Source organism: Osmerus eperlanus, chromosome 25 (genome assembly GCF_963692335.1).
Source record: "Osmerus eperlanus chromosome 25, fOsmEpe2.1, whole genome shotgun sequence".
In the NCBI taxonomy this organism is placed as follows: domain Eukaryota; kingdom Metazoa; phylum Chordata; class Actinopteri; order Osmeriformes; family Osmeridae; genus Osmerus; species Osmerus eperlanus.
Window position 1 is genome coordinate 9,205,537 of NC_085042.1, and position 17,676 is coordinate 9,223,212.

At 47.7% G+C, this 17,676-nt stretch overlaps 1 protein-coding gene across 1 annotated transcript in view; it reads left to right on the forward strand.

The window, feature by feature from the left end:
* The first annotated feature begins 1,741 nt into the window (after positions 1–1,741).
* The window catches only part of sgsm1a (small G protein signaling modulator 1a), a 26,266-nt gene continuing 10,331 nt past the window's right edge, over positions 1,742–17,676 (forward strand). The window contains exons 1-12 of the mRNA XM_062451083.1: positions 1,742–1,857; positions 1,973–2,016; positions 7,135–7,210; positions 10,626–10,788; positions 11,546–11,698; positions 11,795–11,862; positions 12,404–12,549; positions 13,727–13,864; positions 14,237–14,361; positions 14,900–14,967; positions 16,091–16,254; positions 16,882–17,011. Of these exons, the coding sequence (XP_062307067.1) occupies positions 1,839–1,857; positions 1,973–2,016; positions 7,135–7,210; positions 10,626–10,788; positions 11,546–11,698; positions 11,795–11,862; positions 12,404–12,549; positions 13,727–13,864; positions 14,237–14,361; positions 14,900–14,967; positions 16,091–16,254; positions 16,882–17,011 (1,294 nt within the window). The 5' untranslated portion in view covers positions 1,742–1,838. The remainder of the gene's footprint in view (positions 1,858–1,972; positions 2,017–7,134; positions 7,211–10,625; positions 10,789–11,545; positions 11,699–11,794; positions 11,863–12,403; positions 12,550–13,726; positions 13,865–14,236; positions 14,362–14,899; positions 14,968–16,090; positions 16,255–16,881; positions 17,012–17,676) is intronic.

Here is a 17,676-nt window from a genome sequence, read left to right on the forward strand (position 1 = left end):
CACAATTCAAATTCAAATGCATTTCCAGAAATGCATTTTCATTTTAAGAACGTGGCTGCAAAATCGTGACCACAATTCAAATTCAAATGCATTTCCAGAAATGCATTTTCATTTTAAGAACGTGGCTGCAAAATCATGACCACAATTCAAATTCAAATGCATTTCCAGAAATGCATTTTCATTTTCAAGAACGTGGCTGCAAAATCATGACCACAATTCAAATTCAAATGCATTTCCAGAAATGCATTTTCATTTTAAGAACGTGGCTGTAAAATCGTGACCACAATTCAAATTCAAATGCATTTCCAGAAATGCATTTTCATTTTCAAGAACGTGGCTGCAAAATCATGACCACAATTCAAATTCAAATGCATTTCCAGAAATGCATTTTCATTTTAAGAACGTGGCTGCAAAATCGTGACCACAATTCAAATTCAAATGCATTTCCAGAAATGCATTTTCATTTTAAGAACGTGGCTGCAAAATCGTGACCACAATTCAAATTCAAATGCATTTCCAGAAATGCATTTTCATTTTAAGAACGTGGCTGCAAAATCATGACCACAATTCAAATTCAAATGCATTTCCAGAAATGCATTTTCATTTTAAGAACGTGGCTGCAAAATCGTGACCACAATTCAAATTCAAATGCATTTCCAGAAATGCATTTTCATTTTAAGAACGTGGCTGCAAAATCGTGACCACAATTCAAATTCAAATGCATTTCCAGAAATGCATTTTCATTTTAAGAACGTGGCTGCAAAATCGTGACCACAATTCAAATTCAAATGCATTTCCAGAAATGCATTTTCATTTTAAGAACGTGGCTGCAAAATCATGACCACAATTCAAATTCAAATGCATTTCCAGAAATGCATTTTCATTTTCAAGAACGTGGCTGCAAAATCATGACCACAATTCAAATTCAAATGCATTTCCAGAAATGCATTTTCATTTTAAGAACGTGGCTGTAAAATCGTGACCACAATTCAAATTCAAATGCATTTCCAGAAATGCATTTTCATTTTCAAGAACGTGGCTGCAAAATCGTGACCACAATTCAAATTCAAATGCATTTCCAGAAATGCATTTTCATTTTCAAGAACGTGGCTGCAAAATCATGACCACAATTCAAATTCAAATGCATTTCCAGAAATGCATTTTCATTTTCAAGAACGTGGCTGCAAAATCATGACCACAATTCAAATTCAAATGCATTTCCAGAAATGCATTTTCATTTTCAAGAACGTGGCTGCAAAATCATGACCACAATTCAAATTCAAATGCATTTCCAGAAATGCATTTTCATTTTAAGAACGTGGCTGCAAAATCGTGACCACTCTTGAGCACTCTTGAAGAAGAAAATTAAAATGCAAATAGGATGATTGATTACTAATTTCATTTATGAGTCAAATAATGCAGCCACATTCTTAAAATGCAAATGCATTTCTGGAAATGCATTTTCATTTGAATTTTGTTAACAATTTGCTTCCATATTTCACTGATCACTTGACATGAAACTGAATGTAAAGAAAGCTGATTCAAGTTTTCGCCCCCATCCATTATCATTAAGATTAATAGCGTAGGCGTGCGTAGATTCTGTGAATAGAAATGGAAATTAAATTGCTTGATGTTATTGCATGACTATGTGTGTACCTGACCTCGTACAACCTTGTGTGATAAAGTAGCCCGCATGTAGATTTTTTCGGCACAGTCGCTCCGAGCTCGCTATGGCTTTAAGAGGCGTGCATAGAAGAGCTGGGTTCCTCGCGCCTCCATATAGCAACATTCAGCTGGTGGGAACAGTCGCGAGGTGCCGCACACTGGCGACCGATTCCATGGCAACAGCAATGGCAGGTAAGAGAGAGCAAGATACAATATACTACTAATTCAATCACACTTGCCCCTGTGTATACCCTTTTCACCAACATTTGTCTAATAAAGACTTATCTCTATTTTCGTCATGTTTTAGAAGTCGAGACGCGTCAGAGGTTGCTGCGTACCGTCAAGAAAGAGGTGGGTGTTTTCATCTGAACAATAATCGAATCGGAAAAACAAACAGTTTGGTTATTCCTTGACTAAACCTCTGACCAGGACAAAATGGCTTTCCGCTCTCCCACAAATAATAGTAAATAGATGACTCATTTACTGTGGCTGCGATAATTCTGTAGTAGGCTAATTGTCAAGAGGAACATTTAATTCAAGTGATGTTTCGCTTTTCCCATCACCCGCTATAATGCATGTTTAACTCAATCTATGTAACGTTAGTCTATGTGGGTACAAACTTTTGCCTAACGTGGCCTGCTTAGTCTTGCCCTCAAAGCAGCTTTTCTTTCCTAAAACCTTAAGTTTTGTAAAGATGTTTTATTCGGTCTATATATAAAAATAAAATAAAAAACATCTTAATAAAAAAAAGACTTTTTATTGAATAATAGCAGACGGACCTTATGTCGCACAAAGACGTATTGGAAAAACTCCAATACGGAAAACTCCTGAAAACGTCCTAAAAACGAGAGCTGGTTCTGTAGGTCCGTTTGTTGACTTTTGACCTTTTAGTAAGTGAATAGAGGATCCTTATCAGACAGACCCAGATCTTCCCTGGGAGCTAACCTGTCATGGCTGTGCTTTGGAAGCCCTCTGCGTCCTGTGTTAATGGAGCTGAGGAGAGATATTTAAACTGCTGTGGGGCGCATAGTGACAACCAAGGCACTCTGTTTCCTGAGACTCTCCTCTTAAACCACACACACACACACACACACACACACACACACACACACACACACACACACACACACTCACACAAGGCACACACGACACACAGAGACAGAGAGAACCTCCATTGTCTGTGCTTTAAAGGATGGCAGCCACAAGGGAGCGAAACTGAAGTAAAATGATCATGATGATGGCAACTGAACAGCATCTTTCTGAAGGCAAGTCGTTACTTTGCGGGGGAGGTGTCGAGATGGTGTCTTATATGGAAGACAATGCTTAAATAACGGTCTGGTTGGAGTTTCAATGTAACCTGATATGAAAATGATACCATGTTTATTAATCCTACAGTACAGATGTCTGCCCCCGTGATACCAAATGCCTACACTTCTCTTACTGAAACATGTGGTACATATCATAGCATTGATATGGTATGTGATGCAGTGGCCCGAGTGTTGTCTGACAGGGGCTGTCAGTCGGTTTCTGTCAACTTGATTCATCTACTCTTGACTTGCACTTCTGACACGAACATCACTGTTAACAACAAACAACACCACTCTAAAGTCAAGAGGATTGGTAATCAAAGCAGTGGGAATTCTTTTTTTGTGTGCATAATATATTAATGTTTACACTCAAGATTAAGCATGAATTATACTGTTTGATGGGTCTTGGCAGTGCTAGGTCCGATCAGTCCAGTCCAGCTGGCCTTGTGCCACATCTCTGCTGCCCACCCAGGGCCCTCTGACTCAGAACCTGAGCATATGCTCTCTGGGATCAGGGACAGACACGTAACACATACTACCAAGAACACGATGGTACAGCTGTGAAAAATATAAACCACCACCAAGCCTCTCGCTGTCTATCCCTCAGTCATTTCTCTCTTTTGTTATCTCTATTTTCTTCTTTTTTTTCTTCTCTTTCTCTCTCTTTCATTCTTTTCCTGTCTCTCTTTCTCTGTCTTTGTTTGTCTGGCTCTGCCCCTCCTTCTGACTGCCCCTCCCTTACCCAGACCTCCACACACGCACACACACTCACACACACACAAACACAAATACACACCTGTGTTTACTCAGGTAGAGAGAGACACACTCCCATAAAGGTGCAGAGCACCAAGGCCAACAGCTCACCTCACATTTACCTCCCTCCATTCTTCCCTCTTTTTTTTTGACTTCCTGTCGACACGACCGCTTGCCGGAATACAGACAGAAGGTCAAAACTAGCCCGAAGGAAACCTCTTCAATATCTTCGTCTTACAGTAATAGTAGTCAAACATTTCTCTCCAAACCTAGGTCGCCCAGAGGTAGTGTATGTACAGAGTGCAGGAGAGGAGAAGTATGCTGTGGGCGCTAGAGACAGACTCTGTTGTCACTGATGGTGATAAAGATGATGACTAGCGGCTCTCTGCATTCACATCTTTGTATATTTGACCTTTTTTTTATTGGAGGCGTTTGATTAATCCTACTGTCAAGTTGGACATTCACAACAACTTGATAATAACCTTCAGGCTTCTAAGGCCCTTGATGAACGACTCTTTCGATTACTGTGTCCAGTAATAAGCTGACCGCTAAGGTTGATATTGCACTCATTTTGTGTAGTTCATGCAGCTTTTGTAGATGGATAGATTTTGATCTGTTTGAGTCCAATCACTTGTCCTTTGAGGCGTCATTTGCTACCCAAGCACTGAAGAGTAATCACAGCCTCTGTCCATCTGTTACTTCTACTGATTTCTGTCTCTAAACACACACACACACGCTCTGCAGACAACAACCATATTTCTACCAAATTACGCCACCCACACTAGTCATAAATGACAGAATGCTGAATGCATGAATTTTCACTTATTCGTGTGTTATTCGTGTGACCAGAGATGACATACGTGAGTGTGTATCTTAATTACATTGTTCTAACAGGGAAGATCATGAGCTCCACAGAGTTATATTAATATGCTCTACATGGCCAAAAGTCTGTGGAAACGTCTTCCAACGAATACTGAATCATTTAGTGCATTATCATCACCTGTCTTTATTTTAGACAGTCGGAACCAAGACAGAATCCTAAACTGTCTAAGCTGTCTGCGAGTGCACCGTTTTGTACGTTTTTAATGAATGAGCCAGCGATGCGTACTTCTGTGCGTAGATTCTGCCGTCCTCCTTGATGAACAGACCTTGTTGATGCGTTCTGTCACTGTCCAGGTGACACAGAATAACACGTGCTGTCTCCATAGAAACCTGCAGGTTGTCTATGGAGACATTGTACCAGTTAGATTCCAGGATGGTTTGTCGAGGTCTTCCACAGATGCAGAGTACACCACTAACAAACAGAGAGCTCTGCGGACTGCATCCACTCAGCCCACCAATCAATGGATCAATCTGTGGGCTATGTAACCGTATCTCAGTGATAACTTGAACCACCTTCGAAGGGTTTCTTCGTGCATTGCCTAGTTTTGTTTCCTCCTCCTCACCCGGTTTATCAGTGTGTGCGTTTAGGCGTGTGTTAGCTCTGTGTGTTTGTGTATGTATATGTCTGTCTGTGTGTGTGTTTGTCTTTGTGTGATTGTGTGTGTGTGTGTGTGTGTGATCAGACAGGGAGGTACATATTTCTCATGCAGGATGAGTCATTCTTCTTGCTTATGTTAACAGTGCATCTGACGTTATCAAGACTGTCGATGCTAACAGCTTCTGGACAACAACAACATTAACAGTACTATTGACTAACTCTTAAAGTAATACCTCAAGAGGGGAACATTAAGAGTATTTAAGTCTTAGCTTTTTATGCAAAATATCAAAACATTTAATATAGAATAGCTTACATTATATCGAATTTGAAGTCATCTTGTAATTATTGTTCCTTTTATTAAACTATCAAGCTATTTAGGTGGTCTGATGTTTAACATCCAAGACTTCAAAGACACTTCCTTTGTTTTAAAGAGAACTGGCATATTAGTCGACCTCTTAAGCATTGTTGCAGATCTCTCTGTGAGTCATCCTTGGCTCCGGAGAGTGTCATCACCCAGTGAGTTCATGAGAGGAGCGACGTGGTCATCTGTTGTTGTGGTTGTCTTGTGAAGACCTGTTTTCTTTTCTCCTGCAGTTTTCTTCCACCAATCAAATCATCTGATGAAAGATCCTCCAAACAACATTGGGAACTTGTTTCTTAGTTGTTTTCCCCGATTATTGCCTGATGACACCACCGTCAATATTTTAGAAGTTGTTCAAATCATTAGTGTGCGTGCAGGCTGTCTCACCCCTGTCCCAGGCCGGGGGTGAGACAGGTGGGTCAGGGTCTCACCCCCGTCCCAGGCCTGGGGTGAGACAGGTGGGTCGGAGTCTCACCCCCGTCCCAGGCCTGGGGTGAGACAGGTGGGTTGGAGAGAGCTGGAGATGTGGTGGTGTCAGAACAGGACCGTATGCCACAGCCAGGCTACTGGAGCACAGGGAGAGACCAAGGGATGAAAGATGATGACTTCAGCGATCGTAGTTCCTGCATCTGTTCTATGTATTATTTTTCAAACTCAGCCAAGGTTCAAAGGGAGGATGTATGTGGATTGATTGCACGAAAGGTAATGGCATTCCCTGCTCTATGTAGTCATAATCACATTTGGTGGATGTGTTCGAGACTGTAGAATCCAACCAATTACACAATCAAGTCATTTGAAATGATGAGGCCCAGCTATGTAGAGGGACTCTGGACACTACCGGTTGCCACGGTTTCTATCCCAGTCTCGCTCTGCTGTTTGCAGGTGTGTGTGTGTGTGTTTGCATTCAGTCATGCGTGTGTCTGTTTGTGTTCGTTTGTGCGTGTGTCCACTCGCATAGGGGTGCACATGTGCGTGTGTGTGTGTTCGACGAAACCTCTCTGTGGGAAGGGGCATATCTCTCTGAGGACCCAGCTCATTACAGCAGGAAATGACATCTGTCTGTCTCTCTGTACGGTGGTAGATTTTCCAGATGCAGATAGCAGACCTGTATCTGCACAGACCCCAGGCAGGGAGTCACCTCCTGCCTGCAGCTCTGAGGCACAGAGAGCCCATCCGACGTGGGCGGGGGAGGGGTGTGTGTGTGTGTGTCGGTCGATAAGCCCTGATCACTAGAAGGAGTCCTACTCCGTTGCTTCCTGGATGATCAGCTCCCTCTTGTTTACTTGCTGGTGTGTGCTTAAGAGGGGTTTCTCCTGGTCGTCTGAAGTCACACATTGGCTGGTGTTTTGGTGCCAGCTTCATGTCTCCCGCTGCAGGAGTTTTTAATGATCGATGATGATCTGAGATTATGTTTATCTCTGATCTATGTTTCACTGATACACATCAATACATTATGATAAATAACTGTTGTAGAAGGTTAGGGCCTCTCCCCCTCTCTCCCTCCCCACGTCCCTGGTTGTCGTTGTGGTCATGTGAAGGTCTGAGTGTGCCTCTCTGTGGTGTTGCAGGTGAAGCAGATCATGGAGGAGGCTGTCACCAGGAAGTTTGTTCACGAAGACAGCAGCCACATTGTCTCCTTCTGTGGTGAGTATCACATCTTGGGTCTCCTTAGTGATCACCTTAACGATAACATCAGTATTCTGCACACGGTGTCTGGGCTCTGCTCTGATAGCTCACCTCAGTGAGTACATGAAACCTACAAGTGGTCCTGATGTTCTGGAACATTCATCATAATCCGCGGTGACTCCATCTTTAGCCTGGATGTTGATGGGACGTCATCCGTAACACAGAATATATCTTACTTGACAGATCTGTTTATATTAGTCTTTACACTTGTGAATTTTCCTTATTAACTTGATATTGAATAACCACAAAAAAAACATATTTAAAAAAGGAAATTGCAATAGCCGTAGTTTAATGTTGCTAATCCTGCCGTACGGATATTATCACCGTGTACCAATGGAAGCCCTCCGGTTGGTACGGGAACAGATCTGGTGATAATGGGTGTGAAAGCTACATTTCACACACACCCACACACACACACACACACACACACACACACACACACACACTCACACTCACACTCACACAAACACCCACACACACACACACACACACACACAAACACCCACACACACACACACACGCGTACAGTAGCTAGGTTACCACAGAGACACAGACATGGGGGTGTTTGGTGTGTTAGTCATGGAGGCTGTCTGCTCTCTCCGTAGCGTGATAACGTTCTGCTGCTGAGAGTGGAAATTTCAACATTTGCACACACGTTGATCTCGTCCACTGTAGGAGAAAGGGATGTTTAGAATGTGGAACATTCGTTTTTTAGGAGCCACCAGCCAAGGCTTGATCTCAAGGTTGAGCAGAGCGTCAATACCTAGGAGTCCCATGTCCCTCGACACACACACGCACACACTAAAAGAAAGGCTTGCCTTATTGACTGTCAGATAAATGTCACAGTGTCCAAGCTTCTCAATGACTGACCAGCCTCTTGAGCTGCCTCAGTTGTGAGGACATCTCTAGGGTTATCAACAGCATTCACTGTCTTTTGTATGCAGGGATCTGAAGGACCGCAGCTTGCAATACCAGCCATGAAGGAGGAGAGGACCTCCCTTTCAGCTGAGGGGAAGGGAAGGGAGGAGAGGGGAGGAGAGGGGAGGAGAGGGGAGAGGGAAAAGGCTCAGATCACCTGGTAGTAATTAGCCTTCTTCATCATGGTCACACTTACAAACTGCCACAGTCAAATGTCAAAGGAAATCTCTGCCTCTCCTCCTCAGACCAGCTAAACACTCTCACCGTAGTATTACACTTCACTCATTGAATTCATTCATGCTTTTATCCAAAGCAACGTACGAATAGCACGTGCAGAAAGTACTGTAATTCTACAGCATTACAGAACCAGAGGGCCTCTATGTTCAGCCTGGCCATAATTAGAACCGGTCGGTGTGGTTAGACCTCCTGTGAGTTAAACTCTGGCCTTGTCCAGGTCAGCAGCAACACGTTGCCCAGCGCTCAGAGCCCACTGAGAGGACCTGATTAGGGGCCATTACTCCACCCCACAGCGAGCGGCTTTTTTAATAAGAGAGGTTGTTTAGAGAGAGAACACGGCCGAGCTCTCATTTCCTTCGTGGCAGAGAGCCACCGGCTCTGCTGGTGTGTGGTGAACATGTCAGGATGCGTCGATGCGCTGGTGTTGTGTTGTCTCGCCCCTCTGAACATGTCGATGTTTCGACGCCGTTTGTTGCCCTTTTAATATTTGAGGGCTTTGTTGTCGTTGGCTAGACGGGAGGAAGAGGAGGAGGAAGAGGAGGAGGAAGAGGAGGAGGGAGAGGAGGAGGGAGAGGAGGAGGGAGAGGAGGAGGGAGAGGAACGGAAACATCTTGTTGAGACAGGCGTTATCCATGTCTCAAGACTTCCTCTCTGGTTGATGAGGGACCCAGAGATTAGGAGAGCAGGAAGACAGATTAACAGACAGGAAGACAGATTAGCAGACAGGAAACGTGTTGGGGAGATACTGTCAGTGACAGAACAGAGATTTCACCTCCACAAGGTTTCCAACACAAGTGAGTCTGCATACATAAAGACAAAAGGCAACCTTAAGGAAGCAAGGGATCTACGACATCGTGTTATGGTTGTGAAATTGCCAGGACAGTTACTCCATTAGAGAGAGCGACAGAGATCTCGCCGAAGGATGACGGAGATAGGGGGAAACAGAAAGGAACTCTGAGGGAGACGAGTCGATGAGAGGCCAGGATGGACACACAGATGAAAAGGCAGGATGAGGAAGCGAAGCAACAGAGAGATACAGAGAGAAAGAGAGAGAGAGAGAACGACTGAGAGCACTGAGATAAAGAGGACAGGGAGAGCAGAGAGAACAGAGAGGTGGAGAAGAGAGAGAGAGAACAGAGAGGTGGAGAAGAGAGAGAGAGAACAGAGAGGTGGAGAAGAGAGAGAGAGAACAGAGAGGTGGAGAAGAGAGAGAGGGAACAGAGAGGTGGAGAAGAGAGAGAGAGAAGAGAGAGGTGGAGAAGAGAGAGGTGGAGAAGAGAGAGGTGGAGAAGAGAGAGGTGGAGAACAGAGAGGTGGAGAAGAGAGAGAGGTGGAGAAGAGAGAGGTGGAGAAGAGAGAGGTGGAGAAGAGAGAGAGGTGGAGAAGAGAGAGGTGGAGAAGAGAGAGGGAGAACAGAGAGACAGAGAGAGAGGATGAATCATATCCCCTGTCGGCTCTCTCCTCTCAGAGCTGGAGTGCTCCATCAGCGTGGGTTTCCATGGCAACCGTGCCCACCCCCACCCCCCGACCCCATGTGATCAGAGCAACAGGATCAGTCCTAAGAGAGAGAGACTGAGAGAGAGACGGAGAGAGACAGACGGAGAGAGACAGACGGAGAGAGACAGACGGAGAGAGACAGACGGAGAGAGACAGACGGAGAGACAGACGGAGAGAGACAGACGGAGAGAGAGCTCAAATGTCAACACTGCTCCAGCTTTGCCACGCAGGCCTGGCTGATGACCGTGTCTCAGTCTGTGTCTCTCTCACGTGAATCACATTTGATTGGACATCACCTCTGTGTGTGTGTGACTGTGTGTGTATGTTTGTGTGTTCGGGCGTACGTAACCGAGTGTGTGTGTTGTGTATGTATGTGTGACAGAGTGTGTGTGGCTGTGCCTGCTTGCATGTGTGGGTGATAACATCTCTATTCACCAGATGATCTCTCAGCTTATGCAAAGACAGGCTAATTAAGTTTAAGGGTAAAGTGATCAAAATAATTGGCTTAATTCAGACAATCTTCTCAACAGCCTCTCACCCTTTAGCCTGAATGTTACCACACGATTTATACAAACAATGACACGATTTATACAAACAATGACACAGTATAAGATGTATATGTTGAGATATTTGTATTGTGTTTTTGTTTCTGTGTGTTGGCTTGCGTGTGTGTGTGTGTGTGCGTGTGTGTGTGTGTGCGTGCGTGCGCGTGCGTGTGTAGCTGCTGTGGAGGCGTGTGTGCTACACGGGCTGAAGAGGCGTGCCGCAGGGTTCCTGCGCAGCAACAAGATCGCTGCTCTCTTCACCAAGGTGGGGAAGAGCTTCACCCCCGCAGAGGAGCTCTGCAAGAAGGCTCAGGAGCTGGAGCAGCTCGTAGAGAACAAGTGAGACACACACACTCAGACACACACTCACACACACTCACACACATACACACACAGCATCAGATCACAGCACACATCAAAGCCCCACACATTAAAACCGGCACCACACTCTCTCATAGCAAACAGCTGCACTATTATATCCACCAAGTGTTGATCATCACACTGGTTCCTTTCTCTCTCTCTCTCTCTCTCTCTCTCTCTCTCTCTCTCTCTCTCTCTCTCTCTCTCTCTCTCTCTCTCTCTCTCTCTCTCTCTCTCTCTCTCTCTCTCTCTCTCTCTCTCTCTCTCTCTCTCTCTCTCGCTCTCTGTCTCTCTCTCGCTCTCTGTCTCTCTCCCTCTCTCTCCCTCTCTCTCTCTGTCTCCCTCTCTCTCTGTCTCTCTCCCTCTCTCTGTCTCTCTCCCTCTCTCTATCTGTCTGTCTCCCTCTCTCTCTTTCTGTCCTGTCCATTCCCCCCTTCTCCCCCATCATCTCTTTCTGTCTACAGTCCTTATAATCCCCCCCAGTCTCATCTTTCTGTCTCCTGTCCAGTTACCCTCCCTGCTTTCATCCATCTCTCTCTATCTGCTGGTATCACAGCAGTGCTCTATGATGTTCCATCGAACATTCAGCCCAGCTGCTGTTGTATTTTTTTGTCATGGTTTACAGAGGGAATTATGTATACGTGCGTGTGGCCGTGTGTGTCTGAGTCCATGTGTGTGTGTGTGTCTGTGTGTGTGTGTCCGTGTGTGTGTGTCCGTGTGTGTGTGTGTGTTCCAGACGAAGCCAGACCCTGCCCAGCCAGGACAGTTTGCGCCGGCTTCCCAAGTTCCCTCTCCTCAGCCCCCAGCTCGTCAAACACCTGTGGATCCGCACGGCCCTCTTCCAGAAGGTTCTGGACAAGATCGTGCTGTACCTGGTGGAGAACAGCAGGTGAGAGACCGCGCAGAGCTGAACCTACTCCGCTCTCTGTTCCCCGGTCATAAAGACGCTGAATGAAACCCTCTTTTTCTTCTTGTTATGTTCCAGTAAGTTCTACGAAAAGGAGGCTGTTCTAATGGACCCTGTGGATGGCCACATCCTGGCGTCTTTGTTAGGTAATGTTTGTGTTTGTTCCTACTTGGTTTACTGTCAGGGAGTCAGGTGGCTGAGCGGTGAGGCAAGCGGGCTAGTAATCCGAAGGTTGCCAGTTCGATTCCCGGCCGTGCCAACTGACGTTGTGTCCTTGGGCAAGGCACTTCACCCTACTTGACTCGGGGGAATGTCCCTGTAATTACTGTAAGTCGCTCTGGATAAGAGCGTCTGCTAAATAACTAAATGTAAATGTGTTCTGTAAATGGATGATAGTCGGTTAAAACAAGGAATTAGGCCTTTTCACATTGTTCAGATTCAACCCTCGGAGGGACTGTTCACACCAGAAACCGTTCAGAACACATAGCTCAACCTGTGTTTACATACAACATTCACCCCCTGGACTAAGTGAGGCCTCGACTACTCTTAGTCAAAGGTTAAAGTTGGCCCAGGGCTTAGAAGTAGGTCAATCGTATCAAGGATGACTACAGAAAGGCCTTTGAGGTGAATGTCATCTCCGTGGCTCATCTGAGAGTCTCCTCCTCTCCCCCTTGTCTCCCCGAGCAGTGGGTCCGTGTGCTCTGGAGTACACCAAGATGAAGACGGCCGACCACTTCTGGACGGACCCCTCAGCTGACGAACTGGTACAGCGTCATCGCATTCACAGCGGCCACTGCAGACAGGACTCTCCCACCAAGAGGCCCGCGCTGTGTGTGAGTCACTGCTCACCGGTCAACTCCCTGGATATGGGTGTACCGTGAAGTCTGAGGTTGAATCAGGGCTGGACGCTTTGCTTCATGTCTTCCCTCTGACTCTCCCCAAAAAATATTTAAAAAGAGATTTATAGTCATGTGCACTGATTGACTCATCTGTCTGGACAGTAAAATTATTGTGACATGGCAAGAAATTTAAAGTACTGAAATTCAAAACACTAGCTACAAAACTACAATAGTTCAGACCAAAAAATTGCGACAAAATGTAGCTAAATGGGGCTTTTTGATTTCCAAACCGACTGCAAGATAACCTTTCATGTGTTCCTCAAAGGTCAGTCAGATACCGTTTCTTTTCTATGGGTTATTGAGATAGGGTCAGTGGTTTGGGTTGTCTCTGGCCCGGTGTGTGTGTGTGTGGCGTGTCTCTGGCCCGGTGTGTGTGTGTGGCGCGTCTCTGGCCCGGTGTGTGTGTGTGTGGCGTGTCTCTGGCCCGGTGTGTGTGGCGTGTCTCTGGCCCGGTGTGTGTGGCGTGTCTCTGGCCCGGTGTGTGTGTGGCGCGTCTCTGGCCCGGTGTGTGTGTGTGTGGCGCGTCTCTGGCCCGGTGTGTGTGTGTGTGGCGTGTCTCTGGCCCGGTGTGTGTGTGTGTGGCGTGTCTCTGGCCCGGTGTGTGTGGCGTGTCTCTGGCCCGGTGTGTGTGTGTGTGGCGCGTCTCTGGCCCGGTGTGTGTGTGTGTGGCGTGTCTCTGGCCGTGTGTGTGTGTGTGGCGTGTCTCTGGCCCGGTGTGTGTGTGTGTGTGGCGGGAGTGTTTGCGGTGGCCTGTTTGTTAGGCAGCTAGCTGTCCTTGGGGAGAGAACAACCGACGGTTCTCTTACAGAACAGCTCCGTTTACGCTGTCGAGTGAGGAGCCACTGCAGCAGATGACATTGTGTAGCTCTTCCACATGGCAGGAGACAGGTGTTTACAGAAGTATCGTATCGCTGTCAAGGTCTAGGGGGAATGCGATGGGCCTTGTTATTAGAAACAAACCAGACAAAGCGCCAGGGCTAGCACGCTAGTATGAACGCTAGCATGCTAGAATGAAAGCTAGCATGCTAGAATGAAAGCTAGCATGCTAGAATGAAAACTAGCATGCCGACTCGTTTGGTGACAGAGGCTAGCTAACAGTCTGTGTGTGCAGATCCAGAAGAGACACTCAAGCAGCAGCATGGACGAGCGCCCGTCGCCTTCGCCCTCAGCCAGAGACTACGTGGAGTCCCTCCATCAGAACAACCGCGCCACGCTGCTGTTCGGCAAGAACAACGTCCTCGTACAGCCGGTAACTGCTCCTGTGATGTCAACGCCAGCACTTACACAACTTACACACTGAAATAACTGCGTCGTGCCTTTAACTCACTGTGTTATTGCGTGGACTTTTGCGTCACGCGGTGTGGCGCAGTGCTGCTTGTTCATGTTGTGGAGGTTGGAGGGAGTCAGGTGGCTGAGCGGTTAGGGAATCGGGCTAGTAATCCGAAGGTTGCCAGTTCGATTCCCGGCCGAGCCAAATGACGTTGTGTCCCTGGGCAAGGCACTTCACCCTACTTGCCTCGGGGGGAATGTCCCTGTACTTACTGTAAGTCGCTCTCGATAAGAGCGTCTGCTAAATGACTAAATGTAAATGTAGGTTGGGGCATCTTGGTCTCTGTTTCAGAGGGACGACATGGAGGCCATTCCAGGATACCTCTCTCTCCATCAGACCGCAGAGGTCATGACCTTGAAGTGGACACCCAATCAGCTGATGAACGGCTCTGTGGGAGACCTGGACTACGAGCACAGGTGTGGATCTTGATTGGGAGAATGTTAAGCATCCGTCATCTTGACAAACAAGTTACACATTAAGGTACTAAAGCTTTGCTGTGAGTCTGGTTATTGGACTCCATCCTGCACGGGAAATAAAGTGATCCATTAAAGTCATCCCCTACCTACTTGTGTAGCAGAAACAACCCAATCTGATAGCCTGGTGTGTTGTATGTGGTAAGGAGAACGTTGAGATTCCTCTCAGTTGACTGACGCCTCTGTGACTGTGTCTTATCTGATTCCTTGTTTTTCTTGTTTGAATGTGTCTGTGTTTCAACATTCGTCTGCACAATATTCTATTCTATTCTTGATGCATGACTCAGCCTTTGGTCTGAATTGCTCCTCCCAAGGTTTCTTCAATTGTTTCTCAATTAGGTTTCATGCTAACTTGTCCTGGTCTTCCTGAGGGATTAGGTTGGTTTGGGTGCAGTTCTACGGGTTCATGTAAAACTCTCTATGACACTGCTTGTAAAAAGGACCGTACAAATAAAGTTTGATTTGAATTTGACATTTCCAGTGTTTACTGGGACTATGCCATGACCATCCGCCTGGAGGAGATTGTCTACTTGCACTGTCATCAGCAGGGTACGTCCTCATCCCCCACACACCTCCCAGAACCTCATCCCCCACACACCTCCCAGAACCTCATCCCCCACACACCTCCCAGAACCTCATCCCCCACACACCTCCCAGAACCTCATCCCCCACACACCTCCCAGAACCTCATCCCCCACACACCTCCCAGAACCTCATCCCCCACACACCTCCCAGAACCTCATCCCCCACACACCTCCCAGAACCTCATCCCCCACACACCTCCCAGAACCTCATCCCCCACACACCTCCCAGAACCTCATCCCCCACACACCTCCCAGAACCTCATCCCTAACACCCAACACACCTCTCAGAACCTCATCCCCCACACCCAACACACCTCTCAGAACCTCATCCACCAGACACCTCCTAGAACATCATCCCTCATCCTCCACACACCTGCCAGAACCTCATCCACCGCTCTGGAACCAAAGCTAATCAATGGTTGTCTTCTCATGTGTATGTTGGGTCTAAACATAGACATCCCTGCTAATAATATATGAGTTTGTAATGATTTAGGGGCAAGGGAATGAATATTCCTGTTAATAATGTATCCTGGCTGAGGGCATGTTGGTGAGGTGTGTGACTGTGTGTGGTGTGACTGTGTGTGTGTGGCCTGTGTTGTAACGGTGTGTGTGTGTTGGTGAGGTGTGTGACTGTGTGTGTGTTGGTTGTGTGGCCTGTGTTGTAACGGTGTGTGTGTGTGTTGGTGAGGTGTGTGACTGTGTGTGTGTTGGTTGTGTGGCCTGTGTTGTAACGGTATGTGTGTGTGTGTGGGGCCTGTGTTGTAACGGTGTGTGTGTGTGGGGCCTGTGTTGTAACGGTGTGTGTGTGGCCTGTGTTGTAACGGTGTGTGTGTGTTGGTGAGGTGTGTGACTGTGTGTGTGTTGGTTGTGTGGCCTGTGTTGTAACGGTATGTGTGTGTGTGTGGGGCCTGTGTTGTAACGGTGTGTGTGTGTGTGGCCTGTGTTGTAACGGTGTGTGTGTGTTGGTGAGGTGTGTGACTGTGTGTGTGTTGGTTGTGTGGCCTGTGTTGTAACGGTGTGTGTGTGTGTGTGTGTGGGGCCTGTGTTGTAACGGTGTGTGTGTGTGTGTGTGTGTGTGGGGCCTGCAGTGGACAGTGGAGGGACGGTGGTGCTGGTAAGCCAGGACGGCATCCAGAGACCCCCCCTGCACTTCCCCCGGGGAGGACACCTGCTGCAGTTCCTCTCCTGCCTGGAGAACGGCCTGCTGCCACACGGACAGCTGGACCCCCCGCTGTGGTCGCAGAGGGGAAAGGTCAGCCTGGGGGGAGAGGGGGGGGGGGGGGGGGGAGGGGGGGGAGGAGGGGGGTGGGGGGAGGAGGGGGGGGGGGTCCACAGAAGTCAATAACCTGGGTGTAAATCTACACACAGCCAATCAATACAGCCGTCCGTGGAATGGGGGGAAATTATCTTCTGGCCAAACAGCCTTTTGTCGTTGATTGGTTGCCCCCCACAGCAAAATTCAAAGTGTTAATTGAACACATATCTTGAGGGTGGGCTTGAACACTTGACGAGTGAAATTAACTCTCCTGGTGTGAAATTACCCCTTTTGAACACGCATTTACCGTGCAGGACAGATCATTCCTGCACTTGCTGTCGGTTTAATTTGATCGCTCTGCCACCACACAGTGTCACACAAAATGAATGAGTGTGTTGATAAAGCTGTGAATAGAGAATCGTGTCGGTTGAACTGAATAAATAATGAAAGCCCCTCCTGGCAGCACACAGGAGGGGCTTGGCAAAGAGGGGCTTCTTTTTCAAAATCTTTTCAATCATTCATTGGAATAGTTCTTGTGTCATAAAAAAAAGAAATAAATACACTTGTTGTCTGTCATTTGTCAGGTTTTTTATTCATTCATTCATCTCCTTCATGTCTTGGCAGGGGAAAGTTTTCCCTAAGTTGCGTAACAGGTGTCCTCAGGGCTCGGCGGATTCCGTCTCGGATAAGGAGGAGGATGAGGCCACAGATTACGTCTTCCGCATCCTGTTCCCCAACAGCCAATCAGAGTTCGGTAAGTGACCACGCCCCTCCAGGTCACACTGTCCTTGTCCATCAGTCCTCAGCCTCTCTCTGGTGAGTCCAGAAGGTTTCTCCAGAATGTTGTTTTTTCTAGTTAGTGAACATGTCCCTCGTTTGTTATCCGTTACAGTGACCATAACCCCCTCTCCCCCCCCGCTCCACGGTGTCTCCTCTCCTGGCCCGCTCCTTCTCCCTCCGCCCCTGGGGACCCCCCCCCCACCAAAGCACAGACCCTGGTGGTCCCCAAGGCGCTCCCAAAGCTGTTCTGGAGACCCCCCCCTGCCCAGGAACACCCGTAATACTGTTACAATCCTCCGCTCCTCTGCCAGCTCGTCCTGGCTTTTGTTTCCTGCCTCTCGCTCTCCGTTCTTTACTCGCTCCTCCCCCCCTCCCTCCCTCCTGCCTGCCTCCCTCCCTCCCTGCCTCCCTCCCTCCCTGCCTGCCTGCCCTCCCTCCCCTCCCTCCCTCCCCCCCCTCCCCTCCTTGCCTCGCCTCTGCCCTCCCTCCCTCCTCCCTCCCTGCCCTCCCCCTCCTCCCTCCCTCCTTGCCTCGCCTGCCTCCCTCCCTCCCTCCTTGCCTCGCCTGCCTCCCTCCCCTCCCTGCCTCCCTCCCTCCCTCCTTGCCTCGCCTGCCTCCCTCCCTCCTCCTTGCCTCGCA